This window comes from Argiope bruennichi, chromosome X2 (genome assembly GCF_947563725.1).
Source record: "Argiope bruennichi chromosome X2, qqArgBrue1.1, whole genome shotgun sequence".
Lineage (NCBI taxonomy): Eukaryota > Metazoa > Arthropoda > Arachnida > Araneae > Araneidae > Argiope > Argiope bruennichi.
The window spans coordinates 59,544,824-59,568,778 of NC_079163.1; the positions used below are offsets into that span (position 1 = coordinate 59,544,824).

At 27.9% G+C, this 23,955-nt stretch overlaps 1 protein-coding gene across 1 annotated transcript; it reads right to left on the reverse strand.

Moving 5' to 3' along the window:
* Positions 1-2,820: 2,820 nt before the first annotated feature.
* Positions 2,821-21,978, reverse strand: LOC129960068 (uncharacterized). The gene is made up of 2 exons (XM_056073146.1): positions 20,094-21,978; positions 2,821-12,593 (listed from the first exon to the last, which is right to left on the reverse strand). Exon 1 carries the CDS (start codon positions 21,784-21,786, stop codon positions 20,116-20,118), a length of 1,671 nt encoding a protein of 556 aa, XP_055929121.1. The 5' UTR covers positions 21,787-21,978; the 3' UTR covers positions 2,821-12,593; positions 20,094-20,115.
* Positions 21,979-23,955: the final 1,977 nt, after the last annotated feature.

The window sequence follows — 23,955 nt, forward strand, 5'->3', positions numbered from 1 at the left end:
TTTAAATACAAAGTAATATTTTTTAATTAGTATCTATGCAATCATTTGATAATTTAGAGAATTGACGAGGAAGCATAATGCTATACATCGCAAGTTACGTGTTATGTTAATCTCCGTTCTTCTCAGAGCGTCCGCCTAGCCGTGATGACTCATTACAACAGCCAGCAGGCCTTATCTCTCGGAGGTCACGGTTCTACACTAGTGGAATCAATGCCGTATTAGAGGCCATTTCTGCTAAAGGACGACACACTTTGTACTAAAATAGATATTTATCAGTCTAATTAGGGCATGTAGTGATCAAATCTAAGGTTTTGAAACCGTTTTTTTTTTTTTTTTTTTTTTTTTTTTTTTTTTTTCCCATTTATCTCAATTATTTCAAACAGTATTGTATTTGCTTTTACAAAGAAAATGATGATATTTTCAAAGCATTAACATAACTAATCTGGAAATAATCTTTCCTTAAGCAGAAATCTGGGATTCTGTTTAAGGAATACTCTGCTCTATAAACTCTTAAATAGCTTACCATTTAACTACTCGTAGAGCAGATGGAGAAAAACTGCACGCACACACTGCTGTCATCTATCTATACTTATATATAAAGCTCAATGTGTGTGTGTGTTGGCGCTCTACAGAAAAGACCATTTGACCTACAGCTGCCAAATTTGGTACGTGTATACCTTGGAGGTCGGGAATGCGCACCTGGGGTCCCTTTTTTTGAAATTTTAATTAGAATTTTAATTATTAAGTAAAAACTAACTTTCCCGCCAAAAAAAATCCTTTCATTTTCCCCACCGCCAAATGAGTAAGGCTTCAGTTTCCCCCCCCCCAACAGCAATGAGGATAGGGCTAACATTTTTCGGCCGATTATTTCAAACGGTTCTGTTTATTTTCTTAATGTTTTATGCCTTTAAAACTAAACATTGTTAATTAATCGATCTTCTAGATTCATTCTGAAGTACTTTTGAATTAAAATAAAACAGATTAAAGGAAATTAAAAATTTCTAATCTACATAACGTTACCTCAACTGGCGTAGAAAAATTCACGCATTTGCGTTACCGTAACTGGCGTTGAAAATTCACGCATGCGCATTGTATTCTGATTGTTTACATTTCAACGGAAGCGGACTCGATTTAAATTATTTTTAGGTTAGTTGTATGCTTTTGTAATTAAACTGTATTTATGCTAGTTTAAGTTCGTTTTTTAAGTAATTTTTTTAACCTGTTTTCGACCGATTATTTTAAACGATTCTGTTTATTTCCTTAGTGTTTGATGCATTTAAAATTAAACATTGTTAATTAATATACCTGCTTAAGATGAATCTGAAAAAATTTTGTTGACAAATTCTTGAGATATTACATAAATTAAGAAAGATATTCTTTAGTGCCCATAAGGTTTAAATGCTCAGTGACTCTGTTTTCAGTAATCCTATTACAAAAAAAAAAAAAAAAAAAAAAGCTTTGTTTCAGTAAAAAATATTATTATATTAATTGCAGATTAATCATTTCCACTTTAATTTAAAGCATAAATTCTACGGGAGCTAACAGGAAATTGGAGAGATACAGATTACGTTATGACTGAAGGCCTCTATAATATTCTGAGTGAATTGAAATTTGAAGTTTTAAAATACTTTAATGAAGAAGCTATTAAAGTAGGAATTACATAAAATAGTTAATTATTAAAATTTTAACGAGCATTAAGATTGACGAACCGGCTGGTCGCCAAAGGCGGCTAGTACTTATATAAAGCTCAATGTGTGTGTGTTGGCGCTCTTCAGGTCAGACCATTTGACCTACAGCTACCAAATTTAGTACATGTATACCTTGGAGGTCGGGAATGTGCACCTGGGGTCTTTTTTTTAAATTAGAATTTTAATTAAAAACTAACTCTCCCGCCAAAAAAATCTTTTTATTTTCCCCGCTGGCAAATGAGTAAGGCTTCATTTTTTTCCCCCAACACTAATGAGGCTAGGGTTAAAATTTTTCGGCCGATTATTTCAAACGATTCTGTTTATTTTCTTGATGTTTGATGCATTTAAAATTAAACATTATCAATTAATCGATCTTTTAGATTCATTCTGAAGTACTTTTGAATTAAAATAATACAAAATAAAGGAAATTAAAAATTTCTAATCTGCATAGCGTTACCCCAACTGGCGGTGAAAATTCACGCATGCGCATTGTGTTCTGATTGTTGACAACGGATTTTCAACGGATTCGGACTGGGTTTAAATTATTTTTAGGTTAGTTGTGTGCTTTTGTAATTAAATTATATTTATGTTAGTTATATATTTTTTGTATATGCTTATAGTTTTAAGTATATCGTTTTTTAAGTAGCTTATTTTAACCTGTTTTCGACCGATTATTTTAAACGATTCTGTTTATTTCCTTAGTGTTTGATGCATTTAAAATTAAACATTGTTAATTAATCGATCTACTCATGATGAATCTGAGAAAATTTTGTTGACAAATTCTTGAGATATTACATAAATTAAGATATATATTCCTTAGTGCCCATAAAGTTTAAACGCTCAGTGACTGTTTTCAGTAATCATATTATAAAAAAAAATGCTTGGTTTCAGTAAAAATTATTATTATATTAATTGCAGTTTAATTATTTCCACTTTAATTTAAAGCATAAATTCTACGGGAGCTAACAGAAACTTAGAGAGATACATATTACCTTATGACTGAAGGCCTTTATAATATTAGGAGTAAATTATATGACTATCAAAATTTGAAGTTTTAAAATATTTTGATGAAGAAGTTATTAAAGTAGGAATTGCATAAAATATTTAAGTATTAAAATTTTAACGAACATTAAGATTGACGAACCGGCTGGTCGCCAAAGTCGGCTAGTATGTAATAAAAGAGGGGAGAAAACTTAGTATTTCAGTTTTCAAGTTCAATCCTGGAAATTATATCTGGAATTTAATGAAATTGCTTGAAAATTTAATTCTTACTGAATGAAATAGCAACATTTATTAATGAAGCAAATATAGCAAGAAGAAAACTCACATTCAAGTACAGAAATTGAAATGGACAGAAAAGAAATATTAAATGAATATATTACATTTACAGAAATAATTTATCGGATATACCGATAACCAATATATTTAGGCTTTGAGAGTACATTTATGACCTTCTATTCATTATAATCATATTTACTGAAAGGAAGAATTTACATGAAATTTAATTTCTTACCTATACAGATATGTCTAACCATTCCTCTTATTTCTGAGCAGGCTTGATGATCATGAGAATAAATATTATTTACAAATTCTAATAATAGTCTCTCCAGTATTGGAAAAATAATAATATTCACTCTCTTTGATTATCAAACTCAGAAAGTAATAGATGACTAAAGACAACAATGGTATTTTTTACAGTGAGGTGTAAATACATGAAGAATGATATACAGGGTGTCTCAAAAATCTTGACTGCAGCTTTTATTCCTTAAATATTGATCATAGATATATACTGTAAATTACAAAGTTGTGTAAAAAAAGATTCAAAATGTTATGAAATCGATTAAAATTTTCAGGGGGTTAAACTTTAATACGGATCCCCCCCCCCCAAAAATCCCAATGAGTAAAATGTGTCCCACCCTCTGATAAGGTCATGTACAAAATTTCAGAATTTTACTATGAAAACTCTCAAATATATGTTAAAAAAATTTGATGAAGGGTCAATCACAAATTAAAATGTAAATGTTTACAGCTTCAGTGCAGATGACGCGACACAGGAATGCATCCGAAGTAAATAAAATATGCTTCATATCTTTAGTTTTAAATACAAATTTTAAAATCTATGTTTCCTGAAAAATACTTTAAAATTTTATATCATGAATTACAGAATATAACTTAAAAATAGCACAGTCATTGAACTTGTAAAAAAACTCATGTAATCTTTCCTTTTAAGTAATCTTTCCTTTAAGTTATTATTTCTACACATTTTTAATACTTTCGAATCAATAAATAGCAAAGTTATTATTTATTCATTCAATCAGTACTTTCTTTATTAATTTGTGTACGACCTCTAAAACAGGAACATCAGACATTACTTTTCGTTTTCGCAAACTCGTATTTAGGCATCGAAAAGTGGTATAAGTTAGCATTTATGTAGTCTGATATCTTTGGAGATTTGTTTTTGATAAATTGTTGAAATTTTGTACATGACCTTATTGGAGGATGGGGGCGCATTTTACTCATTGGGAATTTTTTTTTTGTATAGGGTCCGTATAAAAATTTAAATTTTGTACTTTTTGAAGTTTAATCCGATGAAAATTTTAATCGATTTCATAACATTTTACACTTTTTTTTACACAACTTTGTAATTTACAGTATATATCTATGATCTATATTTAAGGAATAAAAACCACGGTCAAGGTTTTTGAGACACCTTGTATATGGACATATTTCAGTTCTAGATAAAGCATGGAACTAACTGTAAAACTTCTAATACATGCCTCAATGAAGGATAGACAAAAAACAAAAACACTTGCAATGGCAAATTTTTTAAGTATCACATAACACAAAAACAATGAAAAAAGAAAAACATTGTTTGCATTCGGTATGAAAAATATGAAATGAAGATGGAATTAAAGTATTTATCATACAAAGCACCATGAACATGAAAGAGCAAAAGAAAACTAGATTGCATTATTTGTATCAAGTACTTCAAAATAAAATAAATTAAAAAATAAAGCTATAACTAATAACTGTAAAACATAATGATATAAATGGCAAATTTAATTACCAAATGACACTAGGAAAAAAACAACAACAAAATATAATAGGATACAAATCCTTGTTAAAGATGCATTTCATGATATTCTTAATTGCACAATGCAAGAATTTGCCTTCCATAAATTTGTACACCCACTGTGACTGCACAAAGTATTTTAAATATGACAAAGAAAAAAAAAAAATAGAATTAAACTAAAGCAATCTGTATCTGGAAAATACAAGTAACAACAATACAAGATAAGCTACTACTATAATCACATATACACTACTACTAAATCTAATATACACTACTACTATATTACTCATATATACACTACTACTAAAATTGTACATACAAAAAATATGGCCATTACTAATAACTGTACAACATAATGATATAATTTAATTGCAAATGATACTGGAAAGAAAGACAAATTAAAATATAATAAGATACAAATTCTTGTTAAAGATACATTTCATGATATCCTTAATTGAATAATGCAAAAATTCACCTTCCATAAATTTGTACACCCACTGCGATTTTACAAAGTATTTCAAATATCATCAAGGAAAAAATGGTAAATGCAGAGATTAAAGCAATCTGTATCTGGAAAAAACAAGTAACAATAATACAAGAATTATCACACACACACGCTACTACTACTAAACCTAACCACTAAATTGTTCTCACGATGTATAAGGTACATAATAATTTAAAACACTTTCATTTTATAGGTTTAAAGGATATGTCACAAGAAGATTCTTTCATTAAAACCAGATAAAAATAATGGTTTTAAAATGTAATTAACAAACTAAATTAATAGGCTGATTGTCAGAAAATTTTCAACCATTGAAGCAAGTAAATCAATCATGTGCTGAATAACAACTATGTAAAGCTTGTAAAGAAGGGGAAAATCTCAATGGTAATTAAGAATGTAAAGTTATGGAATATCTTATGAAGCCATACCCCTTTGACTACTAATGGGACAAATACATCCTACTAACCATTTAAAATTATTTTAAATGATTCTTGGCAAAAGCAGTTTGATGGGATTATATGACAGTTATATCTCATCTTCTGAGTTAAAACTCGTATAGAAAAAAATTCGCACTTATATCGAACTTTTTTTTTCATCTGCATATAAAATAATGAAGAAAGGATTTTAAGAATTCTGTAGTCAAAGGGTTAAATAGATTCACAAATAATAACAAAAGAAACACAGTTATATACTAAAGAATGAAAATTAAATGAAAGTGAATTCTTTGCTTTCAATTTTGATTTTGGAAACAAATTTAAATATAATTTTCTACAAACTACAGAGGTGACAAACACTCACTCCTACTATTTGCTTATAACTGAACAAATAAAATATTTTAGTTCATTATGGAAAAGCAGCAATAGTTTATAATATGTTAACATTATACAATAGGTCTTCTTTTCTTATTTTTTTAATAATGAACACAATACTGCATTAATGGAATATGATACATATATATCAAGAATTTAACTTTTCAGGAAAATCAATGCAGATATTCTATTTTGTTTAGCCATTCAATTTGAATGATGTTGTTTCAACAGATTTTGAAAAAATGGACTTTAGCATTTTGATAAATTTACCATAATAGATATATGAAAAATAGAGAGCAGGTCTTTCCAGATCAATTCACTTCATTATGACACCCATGATCTCAGACTGCAATGACGCCCGGTGTCTTGGTTCCGCTTAGAAATTTAAGTAGATGCACAATATTTTTGCTCAGTTGAAAAGTGTTTAAATTCTATAGCTTGTTAAAAGTTCTTCAGAATTTCTCAGTTTTTACTGCTCAGACCTGCTGCTAGGTGTAATTTGTTTTTTTAAAGAAAAACTATCTTCCTTATTTATGAAATAATGTTGATGAAATTTTTTTGAATAAACTTTAAAATATAAGGAATCACCCATGAAAAAACATCTATACCTGTAAGCATCTGTATACAGTGTGTGTAGTGACAAACTGCTGCAAAAATTTACTTTTAAAGCAGCTTAGCCCCCAAAATTAAGTACCTTTGTATAAGTATGCATGTGTAAAATGCATATTTTCTAAGCATAATATGTTTTTATGTTTTATAATAATGCATAAACTTTATTGAAAAAAAAAACTTAAAATTATGCTTTTTGGGATTTGACAAAAGCATAGAAATGATCATAAAAGTTTTTTAAAAAAACCCACTATTAATATTAAAAAAAATTAAATCAACTTTTTAAACATAAAAATAAAGCTTTTTCAACATTTCTTAAAATAAAAGATAGATACATTTCTGAAAATGCCGACAGTGATGTAGATAGAAGCTCAGCATGACCATGAATTTTATATTTGATTTTCATATAAGCAACAATTAAGATCCAACATGGCTGAGATGAAAAGAGTATTAAGTAATCATTCTGAGAAGTACTCATTCTATTAATTAATTTTATTTGCAATCTTCTAAGGCTAAATCTAAAGCATTCGTATGGCTATCATCAACGACTGGCAAAACTGCAATGAAATTGATGATAGAACAATGCCACGTTCTAAAGAACTTTTTAAAACAATTTTTAATAAAAATTAATAGCAGCATTCACAAATAATAAGACTAAAAAAAAATTGTCTTATAACCTCTTATTTCTAAAATGTAGTAAGTCTTTTTAATGTTTAACGTTCCAAAAATTTAATGAAAACCTGCTTTTTAACCTATAAGCAAAGGGCCGGAGACAAAAAAATAAAATAAAAAGAGAGAGAGAGAGAGAGCACAAAAAGGGACGAGGGTAAAGGAATCATTAAGCGAAACTTAATATATACTGGAACCCCTGGAATACTTCTTCGAATTCTTCCCTTTTGTTTGTTTTCCTTTTTTGATACATCCGGTAAACCAGTCTTTACGACCATGATTTCCAACTATCGTATTCAAATTGTGGGGAAACAAAACAAAACGAAAAGCTTTATTTGCCTTCACTTTTTAAGAACCTTTTCTAAAAAGTAAGCACCTTTAGGTTGCTTAAAAATGATTTCAAAATTTAAGTGCTTTTCACGACACTACACACCCTGGTATATGGTCAGAGGGGAAATAAAAATCCTGAAAAGCTGTTTTGAAAATAAAATATGAAGCTCCATGTTAAGTAAAATATCATCAAAAGTGAAAAGATTAATAATTTTTAAAAAAAATTCTTTGCCCTAAAATATCTCTTACCACATGAAAAAATAAAATGAATGTTTTTTTCAGTCCAGCTTCATTTTTACTGACTTGAAAATCAGAACCATTTTCTACATATAAAAAAGAACTTAAAAAAACACACATAAAATTAGATAAAAGTTTGGCAGTACATGATTAAAATAATAGAGCAAATTTATTAATTCTGTGAGGCCTGTAAAGAAAAATACATAAATGCTATAAAATATGATATCCAAAATTATATCTAAATTGAGATTCAGAAATGAGAATTGATTTCCTTGTTTTCTCAATCAGGCCTAATTAATGGAAAATTAAATTCAATTTTGTTTCAAAAACTAATGAAATGCTATTTCAAGAAGTATTATTGAAATCAATCAGGCCCTTCAAGTTGTACCTAAACCAATTGGTTCTCTGTCTTCTGAGCAGGCATAAACAAATAACAAAGAGTTAACTCTTATTTGTATGAGTAAATAAGGATGCATTCTCAGAAGGCAGAAATTGTATTCATTAATTAGCCAATCACAGATTATCATCAGTATAATATACATGAATAGCAGATGCATTCTTGGTGCAATTCCTACATGATTTAGATTTTAACTAAGCTGCCTAGATTTTGTTGCATAGTAACTATCTGATTAACAACTGTATACCATTTTTGTATAATATAATGTATACCATTTTGTATAATAAATGTATACCATTTTTGCTTTATTCATAAAATTAATGTTATTTGCAAAGAATCGTTTGTTCATTATTTTTTGAATATTGGAAAAATGCAGCATTACTTGAAAAATAGTCATGGCCATATTCATTTGTTAAAACATGTCAAAAGAGGGGGGGGGGGACCACATTATTGAAACACTTTATGAGTTCAAATTCGTTATTGTTCATTATCAAAATCTATTTTCCAAAAATATGAATTTTTATAAATTAAACATTGAGATTCTTTTTTTTCTTTCTCTTTTTTTTAGAAAAACAAAACTTCAAATATAGAAATACTTTAAGTTGCAACTATAGGACAGTGCAGGAAAATTTTGTGAAAGGTTTTCAAAGTGAAACTAGGACAAAAACTTTGTGGAATTTATTGGAACAAGCTACTAAAAATCAAACAAATTATTGAGAGTAATGTTAAAATAGCTTACATGCCCAAGCTGGTGAACCTCATGACTTGAAAGATATAATCTTGAAGAATTGTTAGAAAAGAAATGAAATTTATATACTAAATTGCTTATTCCATGAAGTTAGATGTTTCCAAATGAAATTGCATGGATTTAACTCTATGAGCAAGGCTAGTGCGAAAATTCGACTGCCTCAAAGTCTTGACTCGTTTCTTGTGGACGAAAACAGAGTGGAATCGTCTTTCCCTTCAGAGAAGGGGAACAGGAAGGAGATATCTATTGAGCTATAAGTGAAATGTGTGGTCAGTTTTACCTCCTGTGGTTGTCGTTTGTGGTTTGAGGGATGGATTTGTGTAACATGTTGTTGCTGAATTTACACTCACGCATGTTTCGACGATTTTGGATACATTTTATTTGCTCGCATTTTAAAACTGCCATATAATTAAGAGTAAATATTAAAATTAAAATAAGGATAAATTAATAAAACATAAAACATTATTATGTTTAAATCTTCTTTTTCAAGTAGTATACTTCCGTACTTAAGAAGTATAAAAAGATTTGATGATAAAAAAAAGTTTGTATTTTAAGTTCGTTCTTTAGAATTATTTTTTAAAAAATTTCTTAAAACTTTATATACAGCATATGAAAATTATCAAGAAATCTTCAATGAACAGGAAACTGGCGACAAGAATCTTGAAAATGTAAGATTGTTTTTAATTATGAAATGCATGCATGCTTTCATAATTAAAAACATGCATGCTTTTATTTGCTTTTTGAAACTCATCAATAATATTTTTACAAACTTTATAGATATAGTGCAATATTAAACAAGGAGTTTGTGGCTCGAAAAACTTTAAGGAGCCCAATGAAAAGTTTTAAAAAATGCACTGTTAAAATATATTATTTTTCCAAAATAATGCAAAATTATTTTGCCAATATAAAATTTAAAACATATTTCTAACTTCCAAATATCAGTAATAATATAAAATGCAATTTGTAAAAATCTCTTCCATTCAGCTTTGTATATTTAATTCTCTACAAAATTAATTCAGTAAAGATGAGCCTGAAGGGTATCTTAACACAATTTTATGCAAAAAAGAAAGAAAAAAATGGATCTTCATATTAGCAGTTAAAGTACATAATTTGGGGGGGGGGCATACACTGGTGATATCTAACAGAAAAAATTTTTTATTGTTATCGATTGCTCAAATGATTATTTTATTAATTCTCATAAAAAATTCTATCTCAGTCTTGTAGAATTCTTTCAGCAATTCAAATTAGTCTCCGATTTAAAACTAAATTTCATACCTAATTTAATAATTAAGACATAATAAATATACATTTATACAAATACAGCAAAATTTTTGTATTTCTATAAAATTGGGAAATTTTTGATAAATAAATAATAAATATATGTAGTTTTAGCAGATTTCATTTCTCGATCGGTTCATAATTTTTCAATTCTTTTCACAGAAGTTTCATCAAAATTGAAACTGAATGCATCAAATTTTACTTTCATTATTATTTCTAAATTTTATACAGTGGTAGATTTTAATTAATAGTCAAAATATTTTTTTTTAAAATGCATTAATTATGAAAGTTGAGGAAAGAAAGAGCAATGGTCAAAATTTTTAATTTAATATCTAATTGGGAAAGCAAATTAAAGTAATAAATTTAGAAAAATCGATTCGTAATTAAATAAAGTGTCAGAAAAGAAAACACGAGCTAAATATTTGAATAATAAGTGCAATTAAAAATAAGTAAATAAAGAGGAATGAAAGAAATTTCTTTTATGGATAAACATACTAAAAATGTTAATATCTTATGCATAAAATAAACTGAAAAACATATGGCAATCAAAATAAAATGTTTATAAATTTCACCCCTTAAAACTCATTTAAGCGCTTGAGTCAGGCCCCTGTCGAACAGACGATATTGGTCGGTTGGGGTTCATAGGGTTAAATACATGAGTTCATCTTACAGTAAAGAAAAATACAACATGTATATGAAAATGTAAAAACAAAAATGTAAAATGAAACTGATTTACTGAGTGACACACACTCACACTCACTCACTCAGACAAGAAAGTATGATAAATGAATTTGAAGATCAGGAAAAGTTCATTGGTATAGTTAAAAAATAATTAAGATTAAACATTAAAAATGATTCAAATGCTAACAATTTCTACTTAGGAAAAATAAGTCTTTCAATACATCTTATTAGTTTATTTATAAGACTAAAATGTTCCAAGACAAGGTTAAAAAAAAAATAAGAAGAAGAAGAAGCAGAATGCAGCAGAGGTAAATGCAGAAGAATGTCTGTATAAGGTTTTTAGATTTGCACAGACCATCACCATCATTTTTCTACCCAAAGTGAAAATGCATATGGAATCTATCTTGCATGTTAATACAATTATGTAACTACTAAAAACAATGACAGAAAAAACTTAACAATGCTCTCAAGAATGAATAATGTGTCCAGACAAGTTTCAAAGACACATGAGAAATCTAAAGAACAATGGAACTTGAATTTAAAATATTTTTAATGGCGAGTTTTATAACAATGCATTTTCCATTCCAAGAAACATGACAAAAGCCTAGCTTTGCAGTTAAAATTTTATCGAAATGATTTGTTTTAAAATATTGCTACCTGAGGTCTAGTTTGCAATATAAATAAGTGATTACTTTTTTATAATTTTTCAAGTAAAATGTCTGTATTTAAACAAAAAGAACTTTGAATTTAATACACTGCAAACAAACAAATCTTAAAATTATTTTTTTTATGAAGTTAAATATAAATGAAGGTTTTTTTTTAATTATTTTTTTTTTAACATTGATTCTATTTTTTCATAAGGTGGAGCAAATTGTTTAGAAACAAGAATACTTTTTATTATTATTTTTGCTTGTGGAAGATACTTCATTAGAATAGAACTCCATATTATATCAAAAACTATACAGATAAACTAAAGGATTTTTTTCTGACCATATATATATACTCGGCAGCTTTTTTCTTTTTCTTTTTTTTTCTGAAATAAATATATATTGATGCATGTTTATAAAAAGCATCATCAAGTTGATCGATAAGCAAATAAGACATGCTTTATTTTCAATCCAAACACAAATTTAGTTTTCTAGGTCGGATCAGTAGAAACCACAAAATTCCTAAAATTTAACAGGCAGTAAAATTTAAATAATTTAAGCCACAAGAAAAAAAAAATCCTAATTATTCTTGTCTAGGAAATTAATAAACATGGAGAATTTCATCAAAATTCGAGATGTGTCAAACTTTTTTTTTTTTAAATTTTTATAGCTAATTTGATATGGAATGACTCAGGCATGTGATTTCAAATGGGTGTGCCTAATTTAAAAGGATACAACAAACACAGATAAAATGTTAATATTTGTACATAAATTTTTACAATTCCAAAAATGGTTTGTATGCAGTATGATCTAAAAAAAGGTTATACTTCTCCAAGTCACTGATTTGGTTTCTGTTCAAAACAAAGCACCTCAGTCCTTAGCTACAGGATTCAACAAGAATAACTCTGAGAATTACTTTGCATCTCTGCAAATAAACAAACATAATTATATAAAAATTATAAAAGATACAGAATGAAAATATTAATTTTAAAAACTAACATTAAATATTTTACTGTAAATATAAAATAAAAAGTGAAAAGAACTTTCAAAATTTTCATATTCTCTTTTACTCTCTAGTTTCTTTTAAACAATAATAATAAATAACTATAAAACTTTTATAACAATATAACTGCAAAATATATATCCATGCTTAAATTGATATGCATACACAGTTTATAAATATGAATTTGATACTAAAGTAGTCGGGAAGAGGTAAAGTTCAGAGTAATATTCAATGAAAAAATCAATAATAATTATGAATAATACAGTAATAATCATGATTTTCAAAATAAGAGAAACAATTAATGAGAATTAATCTAATTCCAAATGATTGTAAATGAAACTTTTAAAAAAATAATAAAAAAATTGCATGGATTATAAAAAAAAGACAAATACTAATTTAACCAAGATAATTTACACATACTGTCCAGTTTGTAAACATTCTAAAAATTAATTATTTTCTGACCAATTAAATTCAAAGTTGAAAAAGTACTTTAACTTCTTAAGCCTCTCAAGATTCAAATTTCTGCAACTTTCGCTATCCAACATAAATCTGCAGAATCATTAAAACAAATTCCTACCTAGGTAGATTTTGATAAAATCTCTTGCTTGAACATATATGAGTTCTGAATGCACTCCCACAGTCTCTCTTTCTCACCCGCTCACTCTCTCTCTCTCTTTTTGTGTGTGTGTGTGGGGGGGGGGTCTTTTGCCTTAATGCGGATAGAACATCATTCAAGCAACTGGCTTAAACCAAGAACTTTTAAAAATCCCTAAAAAAATATTCTGCTTCATAATGAAGAACAGGAATACCTGTAATGTGTCTATGTCAGTGCCCTACAAAATAGACCACTATATCTAGAGCTATCAAATTTGGCACAGGCATTATATTAGAAGGTGAACATGTGTGTTTTTTAGGGACTTTTTTAAAATTTTGGTTTTTTTTTTGGGGGGGGGGAGCATATGAAAATATTATACAACAAATTTGTTTTTACAATATCTTAAAATAAAAACAATTATCTTTTATAATACAACATAAATCTTTCTTGAATTTCCACAATTTTTAAAAAATACTTTTGTGACCATTTCCAACAAAAAAATTCCATAATTGCAATAAAATTAGAACTGTTTATGCTGCTTTATTAAACACCAATCACATAATTTCATTTCCACTGCCAATAGCTAAGTGAGGGGAAGAAAGAAAAAAAAATTTTGCTTACTACATTTGCAGTTTACAGGAGTAATCGGAAAAAGCAATTACATTACCATAAAAGACAATGTGGAATTTGAAATAGATTACTCAGTCACTTGCAATATCTTTTCATTAGTATTTTATGTTCATCAGAATACTTTAAAACACTCTCTTCAATTTTTGTCCTTTTTGATTTCAAATCATTTAGTTTATTTGCTATGTATTTTTTATTCTTAATCTTTTCGAAATTGTAATCTTTACTTGTACATTTTTTCAATATATTTAGAATGGGAATTTTTCTGCATATATAGGTTCTCTCGTAATTTGAAAATTATTTACACCACCACATCTTTTTTCAATTCAGCTGAAACCAAATGTTTTACAACATATATTTCTTCTTTAAGTTTTTCAATCTCAATATTTTTATTTAAGAAAAATTCCCTTTCAACTATATAATCGGACGATGGGATTGTATTACCAGAATTCTAATTACTTATAATTTCTGATAAAGATTTTTTATCAGTCAATTCAATTTTTCAAGAAATTTTGTCAATTCAATTTTTGAATACTTCCAATTTCTGTAATGATGTAGCGTGTAATTTTACTGAATTACAAAATATATTATTCAAAACAATTATTCAATTTCTTTTAAATAGACTAGCATCTTTCATTAATCTTTTTCATGTTGGCATTTGCAATTCACAAGAACAGAAAGAATAGCTTTCATCTTGTTATAATAATACTTGTTTGGCTATTCTCTTTGGATCTGAACACTCATACCTCTGATAAGAATATAGATGAAAAGGAAATTATACAAAACTTAATGAATGAAGATATATACTAAATCCCGACACTCATCTGTTGGCTGTTTTTCAAAAAATTTTCTTTTTCTAAATAACAAGATACAAATCGATATACAAATTTTTATTTAAAAAAACAAAGAAATTGCATCTGAATTTTTTAGGTCTTCAAAAACATCAATTTTCATTGCACTAAAAATTTTAAAACAACTAATGACTATCTTTTTCATATTCTAAGCTAAAAAAAGTAGGTATCTATATAGAAAAATGCAAAAAAAAAGAAAAAAAGGATAATTTTGATCAATGGCAAGTAACGCCTCTGACATATAGAATCATTGTTGTGTTTACATTTGGTGTTACAAATTGCTCTTTTTGAATACAATATCATATTGTTCAACATTTTAACTGCTCATTCAACAGTAGCTGCATTCCCTAGACACCCACTTCTCCAAAAATTCTCTGGAAATTTCTCATTCTCTATCACTTCACTTCTTGCTAGCAAACGTTTGAACAAATAATACCTACATATTAGATAAAAAGAGGTCAAAAATCCCATGCCCCCCCCCCTGCATTTATTAACAAAGTTAATTCATTTTTTTTATTTGCATTTCATCATTTAATATGACAAAATTCTCTAATTTACTGATGGACTTATTCATCGAGGTAGATAAAATTCTCCTCAAATCTAATTTTTCAACAGAAAACAAAAGCCTCATAAAATATCTTTGGTGAGTGGAATGGCCTATTAAAATTGAAGCCACAGTTAGTTTCAACCCCTTTTTTTTTCCATCCCCAAACAGTCCTTATTTTCCTTACTTCAAGAATTGGTTAAATATTTCATCAAGAACTAGAATATTTAATTAAGATCAACCAAACTCAAGAATATAACAAACAATGTATGAAATAACGCAAATATAAATATATCCTCACAAGAACTATATGAAGAATAACTCTTCCCACACTCTCCCTTCATATCACCAATAAATTTTTAAAAAAAGTTTACATTTGGATTTTTTTTTTAAAAAATTTGAATGATATTCTTATAATTCCATTTAAAGATGTGTTGAACAGAAGGCAATGTTTAGCAAAAATTTTAGGTTGATATTTACATTGCGTTTCGAAAAATGACTATTAAGTACTTATCTTTTATTAAAATTCACAAACAACAACAAAAAAAAAGGAAAAAAAAAGGGGGGGAAGGTCTACGATTTCAGATGTTATTATAACTGCAACCAAAAAAATGGTACGGAAGTGTAAAAATCCTTGGAAAATGTGTTCAGACTTAACAATTGAGATAAAATGCTTTCAAGTTTAATTTTCACTCCACCCACCCACCCCTGTCTGCTAGCTGAAAAAATTGGTAATAATTTTCGTTTATCTTTTGAGAGCAAAACAGAGCGCTGAATATGGCAAAATAAAACGTAAAGAGTTTTAAGGTTGGTGAGAACCCTGTAGATACAGCTTGGATAATTCTTATAATCAAGTTACACTCTCATTATAAAAATATGCAAATTTATCTGGAATGGAATATAAAGATATATATATATATATATATATATATATATATATAGGCTTTATAGGTTATGAATGTATATAGACCTGGAAACATCCTTTAAGGGTATCCAATACCCTACAACAGAGGAATTTTTCTAATTTTGAATCCAAAGTTATCCATAAATCTTTCAAGAAATTTTTTTGAATATTTCAAAAATATAGAAAAAATATTTAACTATATATGAAGCGATATTAACTTCATCTTGGGTCTAATTCTTTTCTCTGTTTACTTTATGCTTAAATGCCAAAGCCATTCAATTTTTGCATATGAAATTAAGAAAAACACAATAAGGAAAATCGCATAGTGTGACAATGGGGGTTCTTACTTTACTGTGGACAGTCACCAAGAGGTTATCTCCAAGTGATAAACAAAGCAGGAAATAGCTCGCTGACATCGGTTACCCATTCCTTTCCTGCCTGGGAGTGTTATGATCTATTGACCAGTTAAGAGTGAAGTGGTTCTAGGGCATCCACTTTAGCAAATAGTTCTTAATTTTTTTGCGCTCTCTGTAATGAAGTTTTGTGCTTCCACTTTGAGTTCCATAAAGTTCCATTTTGTAATGATATTGTTAAAAAATAATATTAATAAAAATTCAGTTATATGCTAATTAGTAAATTAATTACTTATATAACTAAACAAACTTTTCAAAAAATAAATTATTCCCTATAGTAATAATTATTTTGTCCAAATATATGTTCTTATTTTTTAATGATATCAATAATTTTTTTTACTATATTTTTTATATTTGGTATCTTTAATTTAATAGACTTCTATTCCTTAAAGTTGTACTGAATAATTATTTCCTGCACTATTTTCAAACTTATTTTTTTTAAAACAATTAATATTTTCTCTTCCTTCTCCATTCCAAGTTCTGGTATAAAACTGATGTCAATGTTAACAAAAGAAACGAAGTTTAAAAAATTATATGAATAAAGTACTGTAAAAATTACTTAAAAAAATGTAAAACTATAGGAATGTTCTTATATTATCTCTTTTCCAGTTATATCCATGTAATCTTTAGGATTCCTTTGTTCATTATAATGATATTTTTGTATGTTTCTTTTCAGAAGTTAACCTGAAAAGGAACATACTAAATAAGGGGTGTTGCCTAAAGCTTGTATAGAACCAGCAGAAACAAGTCACATTATTTTTTTTAATCCTTTGATTATGCATTTTTATGGAAATAAAAATCCCATATAAAATTTTTTTATTAAAATTATTAATCAGTATCATTAACATTTTCTGCATATTGCTAAAATTTTTATACCAATAAAAAGAAGTATTAAATCTGACATTTTTACAGGATCATCTACAAAATAATAGTTTAATTAAAATCTGTTGATACAATTTTTTTTTTTTTTTTTTTGGTCCAGAAATTGTAACCAAGAACATTTAATTTTTGTTTACTCAACATATAAAAAATTACATTTTCTTTTTTGAAATTAATAATTGGAAAATTTGTGAAATATTTGTATTGTTATTCAATTATTATTAACAAGCACAAGCTTTTTTTTTTTTTTAAATCGAAGACGAAAGGAAAACAACTGGCGACATCTTGACCATCCACAGTAAGGTAAGAATTCCCTTAACAATTATGATTTTGTATCATTTTTGATAAAAAAAAAAGAAAGAAAAAGAAAACTGTCAAAGCATCAGCACAATCTATCATCATACTAATTTTGATACAATTGTAAATATTGGAGTTAACAAAAAATGCATTCTTTTATTATGAATGGCATTTTTTTTTTTTTTTTTAAGAAAGTATAATTTCTATGTACCAAATGAAATTATTACAGATTTATAATTTTAATATTTCTTAATGACACCAAGGTAAAACAGAACATAAACCAAAACCAATGCTATTATGGAAGAAAATTAGTACATATTTGCATTACTTATGCAGCATTCAAAATTGATTTTAATAATCTGTGTAAAACATTTTTACATTGATATTTTCACAATGTATGGAATTATGAAAGATTTTTTTTTTCAATTGCAAAAAATTAAAGTAACTGGCTGTGTTAGATCTTTGCTTTTCTATATTTTACATTAAAGCTATTATGAGAAGCAGCAATATTATAATAATGAATATTTATAAATATAAAAAGTGTTTGCAGTGGGTTTTATTTTCAAAATTATTTGAGACACTGCACTAAAAAAGTCATACGAAATACTAAGATAACCCCATTCCAAGTATTCCAATTGGTATAGAGCTTTACATATTAGTAATTATACTTGACAGAAACAGATGCAGTTTATAACGTTCATGTACCAACTGTTACTAAATGAATTAGTTTCACAATTTTTAGTGATTCTGTTTAAAACAAAATATGAATTTTAAAACTGTTAAATTTTATTTTAAATATTTTAATTAAATATTTAAAGAAGGAGATTTTATTTATTAATGATTTAGAATTTCCATTAACTATTATTAATTTCTTATTCCACCTAGAACAAGAACAATTGTTATAATTGGTTATCACAGAAAATATACAAACAAAGAAGGAACCTCCATTCAAATTTAAATTATAAAATAAACATTTGATTTACACATATAACAAATGTTTATAATATATGATGGTTTCCTTGAAATATTATATGTCTTGATCTGACAATATGAAACAGGTATCCCACTTGAATAAAGACATGAATATCAACCCTATACGGATTTATATGTACTTATAGACAACACCATTTACCAAAACAAACATTTTTTTTATTTTTTATTTTAGTGTACAATAATTTGCCTCCATTTAAGAGGAGGAATTCAGACACCTTTTTGACTACCTGTGCTGGTCAGTTATAATGTAAACAAATGAAAAATAATAATCCATGAAGATTTTTACAAAGCAAAACACTTATTTTAAAACAGATTGTTAAATTTAGTGAAAATGTCAACTTGCATTAGTTTTTATGTTCTCAATTCTGATCAATACAGAATTGAGATAGTCTATTCAGTTTGTAATGTCATAACTTTCTTGAATAAAAATTATAAAGGATTCTTAGATATTACACCATATTTTTTTAATTCATCATATCATTCAACTTATCTAGGTATTTGATTAATGATTTCATATATATAACAATATGTTTTGTATTAAATAATAATTTTTTGCCATCCTTTTCATTGTTTAAGGAAAATGTCTAACAACTTAAAATATATCCCTATCATTCCAAAATATTGTTCCTTCATTATGTAATATACAGATATTTTAAGCACTAGAGAATAATCTAAATGTAAGAAAATTCAAAGGAATCCGTTTCATACCTGTAGCAAACTTATGTAGCAGAAAAATACTAACACAACAGAAATTCAAAGTTGCAGAAAGAAGGGCAATTAAATAATAAGGGAGTTTTCATTATAATTCTAGACTAAAGGAAATCTTGTGACATCCATAAAAAGAGTAGCTTTATATTAAAAACACAGAAGGGAATTAATCAAGATCTTACACTGATAGATTTATTTCTCTGAATAATTGAAACTCAGTGATCATTCAAAGTGGCAGATATATATTTCTGGCATCCTGACATGCATCACCAGAAGGTAAAAATCTATCATTTATGAGGAGTTAAACAAAAGGAAATGGAATAGCATTGCATGAATTGATCAACAAAAACACCTGCAATTATACTGATTCGAGACTAAATTTGAGATGTTGTTTTTTTACTAAAATAAGTTGAAATGCTGGTATTAAAAATAATACTTTTCAGCATTACACAATTAAAAACTTCTGTTGATAAAGTGATTATACGATAAAAAATATCAAATTTAAAAAAGATATTACAATAAAATGATAGTATTCAAAAATACACATAATAACTAAACATTACTAGTAAAGAATTAATAGAAAGAAGAGAGTATAAATATTTTTTTTTTACCAGCCATCAACTTGAAAGTAAATTACATTTTGGAAACTGATGCTTTATTTCTTGAAGCTTTTACGGCTGGAGTGCTTGCAACCAAACTTTCTTCCCGAGATTCAGCCATTTTCCGAGCAGTAGTGCTTCTTAAAGACCTGCGAACTTCAGGCTGTACTTCTTGTCTTTTTGTATCAGTAGATTTCTTCTTTTTGGAAGTACATGCTTCCATGTCTGGTGTATTAGAATCATCATTCAGCAATGAAGAAACAGAAGCAAGTTTTCTTTTTGGTCTAGTAAAGGAATGAGTTACACTTGAAGTAGAAGCCGATTCGGATAATCCCAGTTGAACTGAAGTAGATTCTGGTGATTCTACTGGAAATGATACATTGCTGCTAACTGATTTAACCAGTAAATCAGATGCTTTTGCTTCTGAAAGGGAATTAGACACCTCAGTATCTGCATCATCGGGCAATTGCAATGATTCCTCATTAAACAATGATGCAGCTTTCTTAACAGCCTCTGGCAACCATACCATTATTATATATTCATTCCTAAAAGGTCGTGATCCAATCTCTCTTTCAAAAAGTTTATAAAGGTAAAATGTAACAGGTAGCAATTTCTCATTGCTTATGGGTACATGTGATGGAGCGCCGAACCACAATGTTCTTGTTGTATCCTTCTCCAATGCTCTCATATATCTTTCATGTTTTTCATTTTTAATCGTGCAGTTAAAAACATCCAAAAGATACTTATTAAGATGACCTGCTTGAATATATGATACAATTTTTTCAACCATTTCATCGCTATAAGGACTAGGCGGTTTGGAAACGTTTGGAGAATCAGCACTGGTATTATTCTGTACATTATTTTTGACTGAACTTTCACCATCTGAATCATTTTTGACTGAACTTTCACCATCTGAATCATTTTTGACTGAACTTTCACCATCTGAATCATTTTTGACTGAACTTTCAGTATCTGAATTCTTTTCCAAATTAACATTTACATCTTCAATTTTTTCAGCTGATGTATTGTCACTACTGAATTTGATTTCTGAACTTTCTGGAGTTGATGCATTTTCAGTATTAAATTCTGAACTTTCAGGAGCTGATGTATTTTTATTATTACATTCCGAACTTTCAGGGATCTCGTCAAACAGAAAAACAGGCCTTGAAAGATTAAAAAATTCAATTACATTGTCTTTAATACCACGCTTTCTTCTGTCAAAAAAGTGCTCGGTTCTGGTATGAACACGTCTATGCTTTTCATCAAGTGGATTATTTTCAAGATTCTTAAAATTATGCATATAAACATTGCCATCGTTATAGCCGCGAATCTTCCTGAAGGGCAGTTTAAAAGATTTTCCAACAGAATCCAAGTACCAAACATTAACTTTTTTGTTTTTTTTATCTACATTTCTTACAATAGCAGGCCAGAATAAATCTTTATATTCAGCCCAAACTACATCATCCTTTTTTAGCTTTGCTGCTTCAAATTTTGAAGTATCCGAAAAAAAATCATTAATATCTGGAAGACCGGACGAGGAGTCTGAATCACGATCTGCAACAGGTCTTTCTTCTTCCATTACTACATCATCCTTTTTTAGCTTTGTTGCTTCAAATGTTGAAGTATCCGAAAAAAAATCATTAACATCTGGAAGACCCGACGAGGAGTCTGAATCAAGATCTACAACAGGTATTCCTTCTTCCATTTAGAAGAGTATCTGTAGCTTTAAAACAAAATAATAAAGTTTTATTGTCCACTGTCAAACTGAAACCGGAAAATCTGTTTTCTAATGACAGTTTAAATAAAAACAATGGAATCGTCTAAATTTATAATCACTGACGCTATGCCAAAAATTCAGAAATTGAATACAACATATCCCTTCTAGACAGATGCGATGTCAAATTGAAAGCTGCCATTCTACGGAGAAGAAAAACTGCAAAATATATATAAAAAAAATGAAATAGACTAGAGATGAAAGTTAGGGATGACAAATATTTTACGAACTATTATTGTGTAATCAATCACAAAAAGTCACAAATACCAGAGATCAATATTTTTCAATGAGATTTAAATCTTTCATATGATTTTACTGGTGATATATCGATTACGTGTTCTTGATCACGATAGGAATTAACAATCGATACGATCTGTCTTATAAAAGCTAAAGAAAAAGAATTCAATCATGCATAGGAAAAGTCTTTCCTTTATAGAAGGGATATCAAATCTCCATAATTTATCTAATGAAATCTTTTAATAATAATACGAGTTGTTCTTTTTAAGAGGGGAGAGTTTAAAAAAATATTTCTACAGCTCCTAAAACTATTTACCCATATTATTAATCTAATATTAAGGAAATAATTTATTAACAGATTAATTTTTAACAGCTAGTTGAAAGTAAATTATTTCTGCTACTTCGTACCGTTCACAAACAAGCCAAAATGAATCCGAATCAGAGAAAATTGCGAAATACTTTTATACAACACCACACTGAAAAAAAAAAAACAACATTCGGATTTTGTTTACTAGTAATTGAAGTTTTGTGAGATTAAAAACATAACAATGGACAATGGCACTGATATTCTTTTATGCTAACTTAGATATATAGGATATTTGGAAATTATTTTGTACAAATGCAAGGATTTCAAATGAAAGTTTTAAAATGCTATATTGTGAATGTTAATAAAAGATCATTAGAGTTGTTAATAGTTTATTAGTGTAAATTGACATTACGTGGCCGAAAGTTAAGAGGTTTGACCCACTACCACAGATAGACAAGACTAGAATACTTACGTCACAGAAAGTCATGACGTTGCACCGAGTGGTGACATGAGTGGATGTGAATTTGGGTACTGAGGGAAGAGTTTCTTCCTCATCAAGATTACTGGTAAGAAATGAACTCTTCCCATACCATTTTTTAGCCAGTGGTCAGTCTCGTATTTGAGAAGATAGGGAAGCGTGTTTTGTAGTTTGCAAGAAAATTCATTTGGAGATTTCTAAAAATAAGGAATACAAATGCCTTTAATCTGCGGTATTCCGAATTGTAATGGGAATAATAGGAATGCCCCAAAAGTCATTTTTTTTTTTTTTTACTTTTCTAAAGATAGAGAGTTTAAAATGAAATGGTTAAATGCCATACATCGGGATGGATTTTATCCGACGCATCATAGCTCATTTAATTGTTTTAAATTTATGCCAAATGCTTCAAAATAAAAAATCATTTACTCTCACTTTAGCATTTTAATTGCTCTATACTATCCAATATTCGTGATATTAATCATATGCATTATAAAACGGATTATTTCATAAAATGCTGTAACGTAGGCAGTATTATTGTCAATAAAAATTACAATATTTACAATAATTATGCTTAAAGTTTTGTCCATTATTATATATCTATTCTGTAATTACGTTTATATAGTTGTTTTATTGTATAACATAATAATAAATACCTTAGAATAAATAAAACAATAAAGCACTGCACTCATGATTATATATTGTTTCAAGTAATACATACATTACTGTATTTAAATTAAACATGAAAGGAAGTCAATATTTACGAATAATTTCCTTTACTGTAGGTTTGTGAATTACATTTTAAACCAAAATATATTGAAAGAGAAACTAGCCTGTTTGATTCAAAGTCAGGAAAATTATTAAGTTCCCCTCTTAAATATGCCAAACTAGTCACTGGAACAATTCCAACTCAGATGCCAAATTGGGCTTCTTATATATCGTCTTCAATATTTCACCGGGAAAATCCATAAATAAAAAAGATGAAATTACAGCAACAATATATAGAAAAAGCTCTCCAAGATAGCATAACAGAAAAAAGAAATACGATGAGAGAAGAAAATTTAAAAATCTTGAAGAGCTC

What these genes read in the sequence shown, in the direction of transcription:
- LOC129960068 (XM_056073146.1), bottom strand. Translation starts at nt 21,786, where the DNA reads ATGGAAGAAGGAATACCTGTTGTAGATCTTGATTCAGACTCCTCGTCG.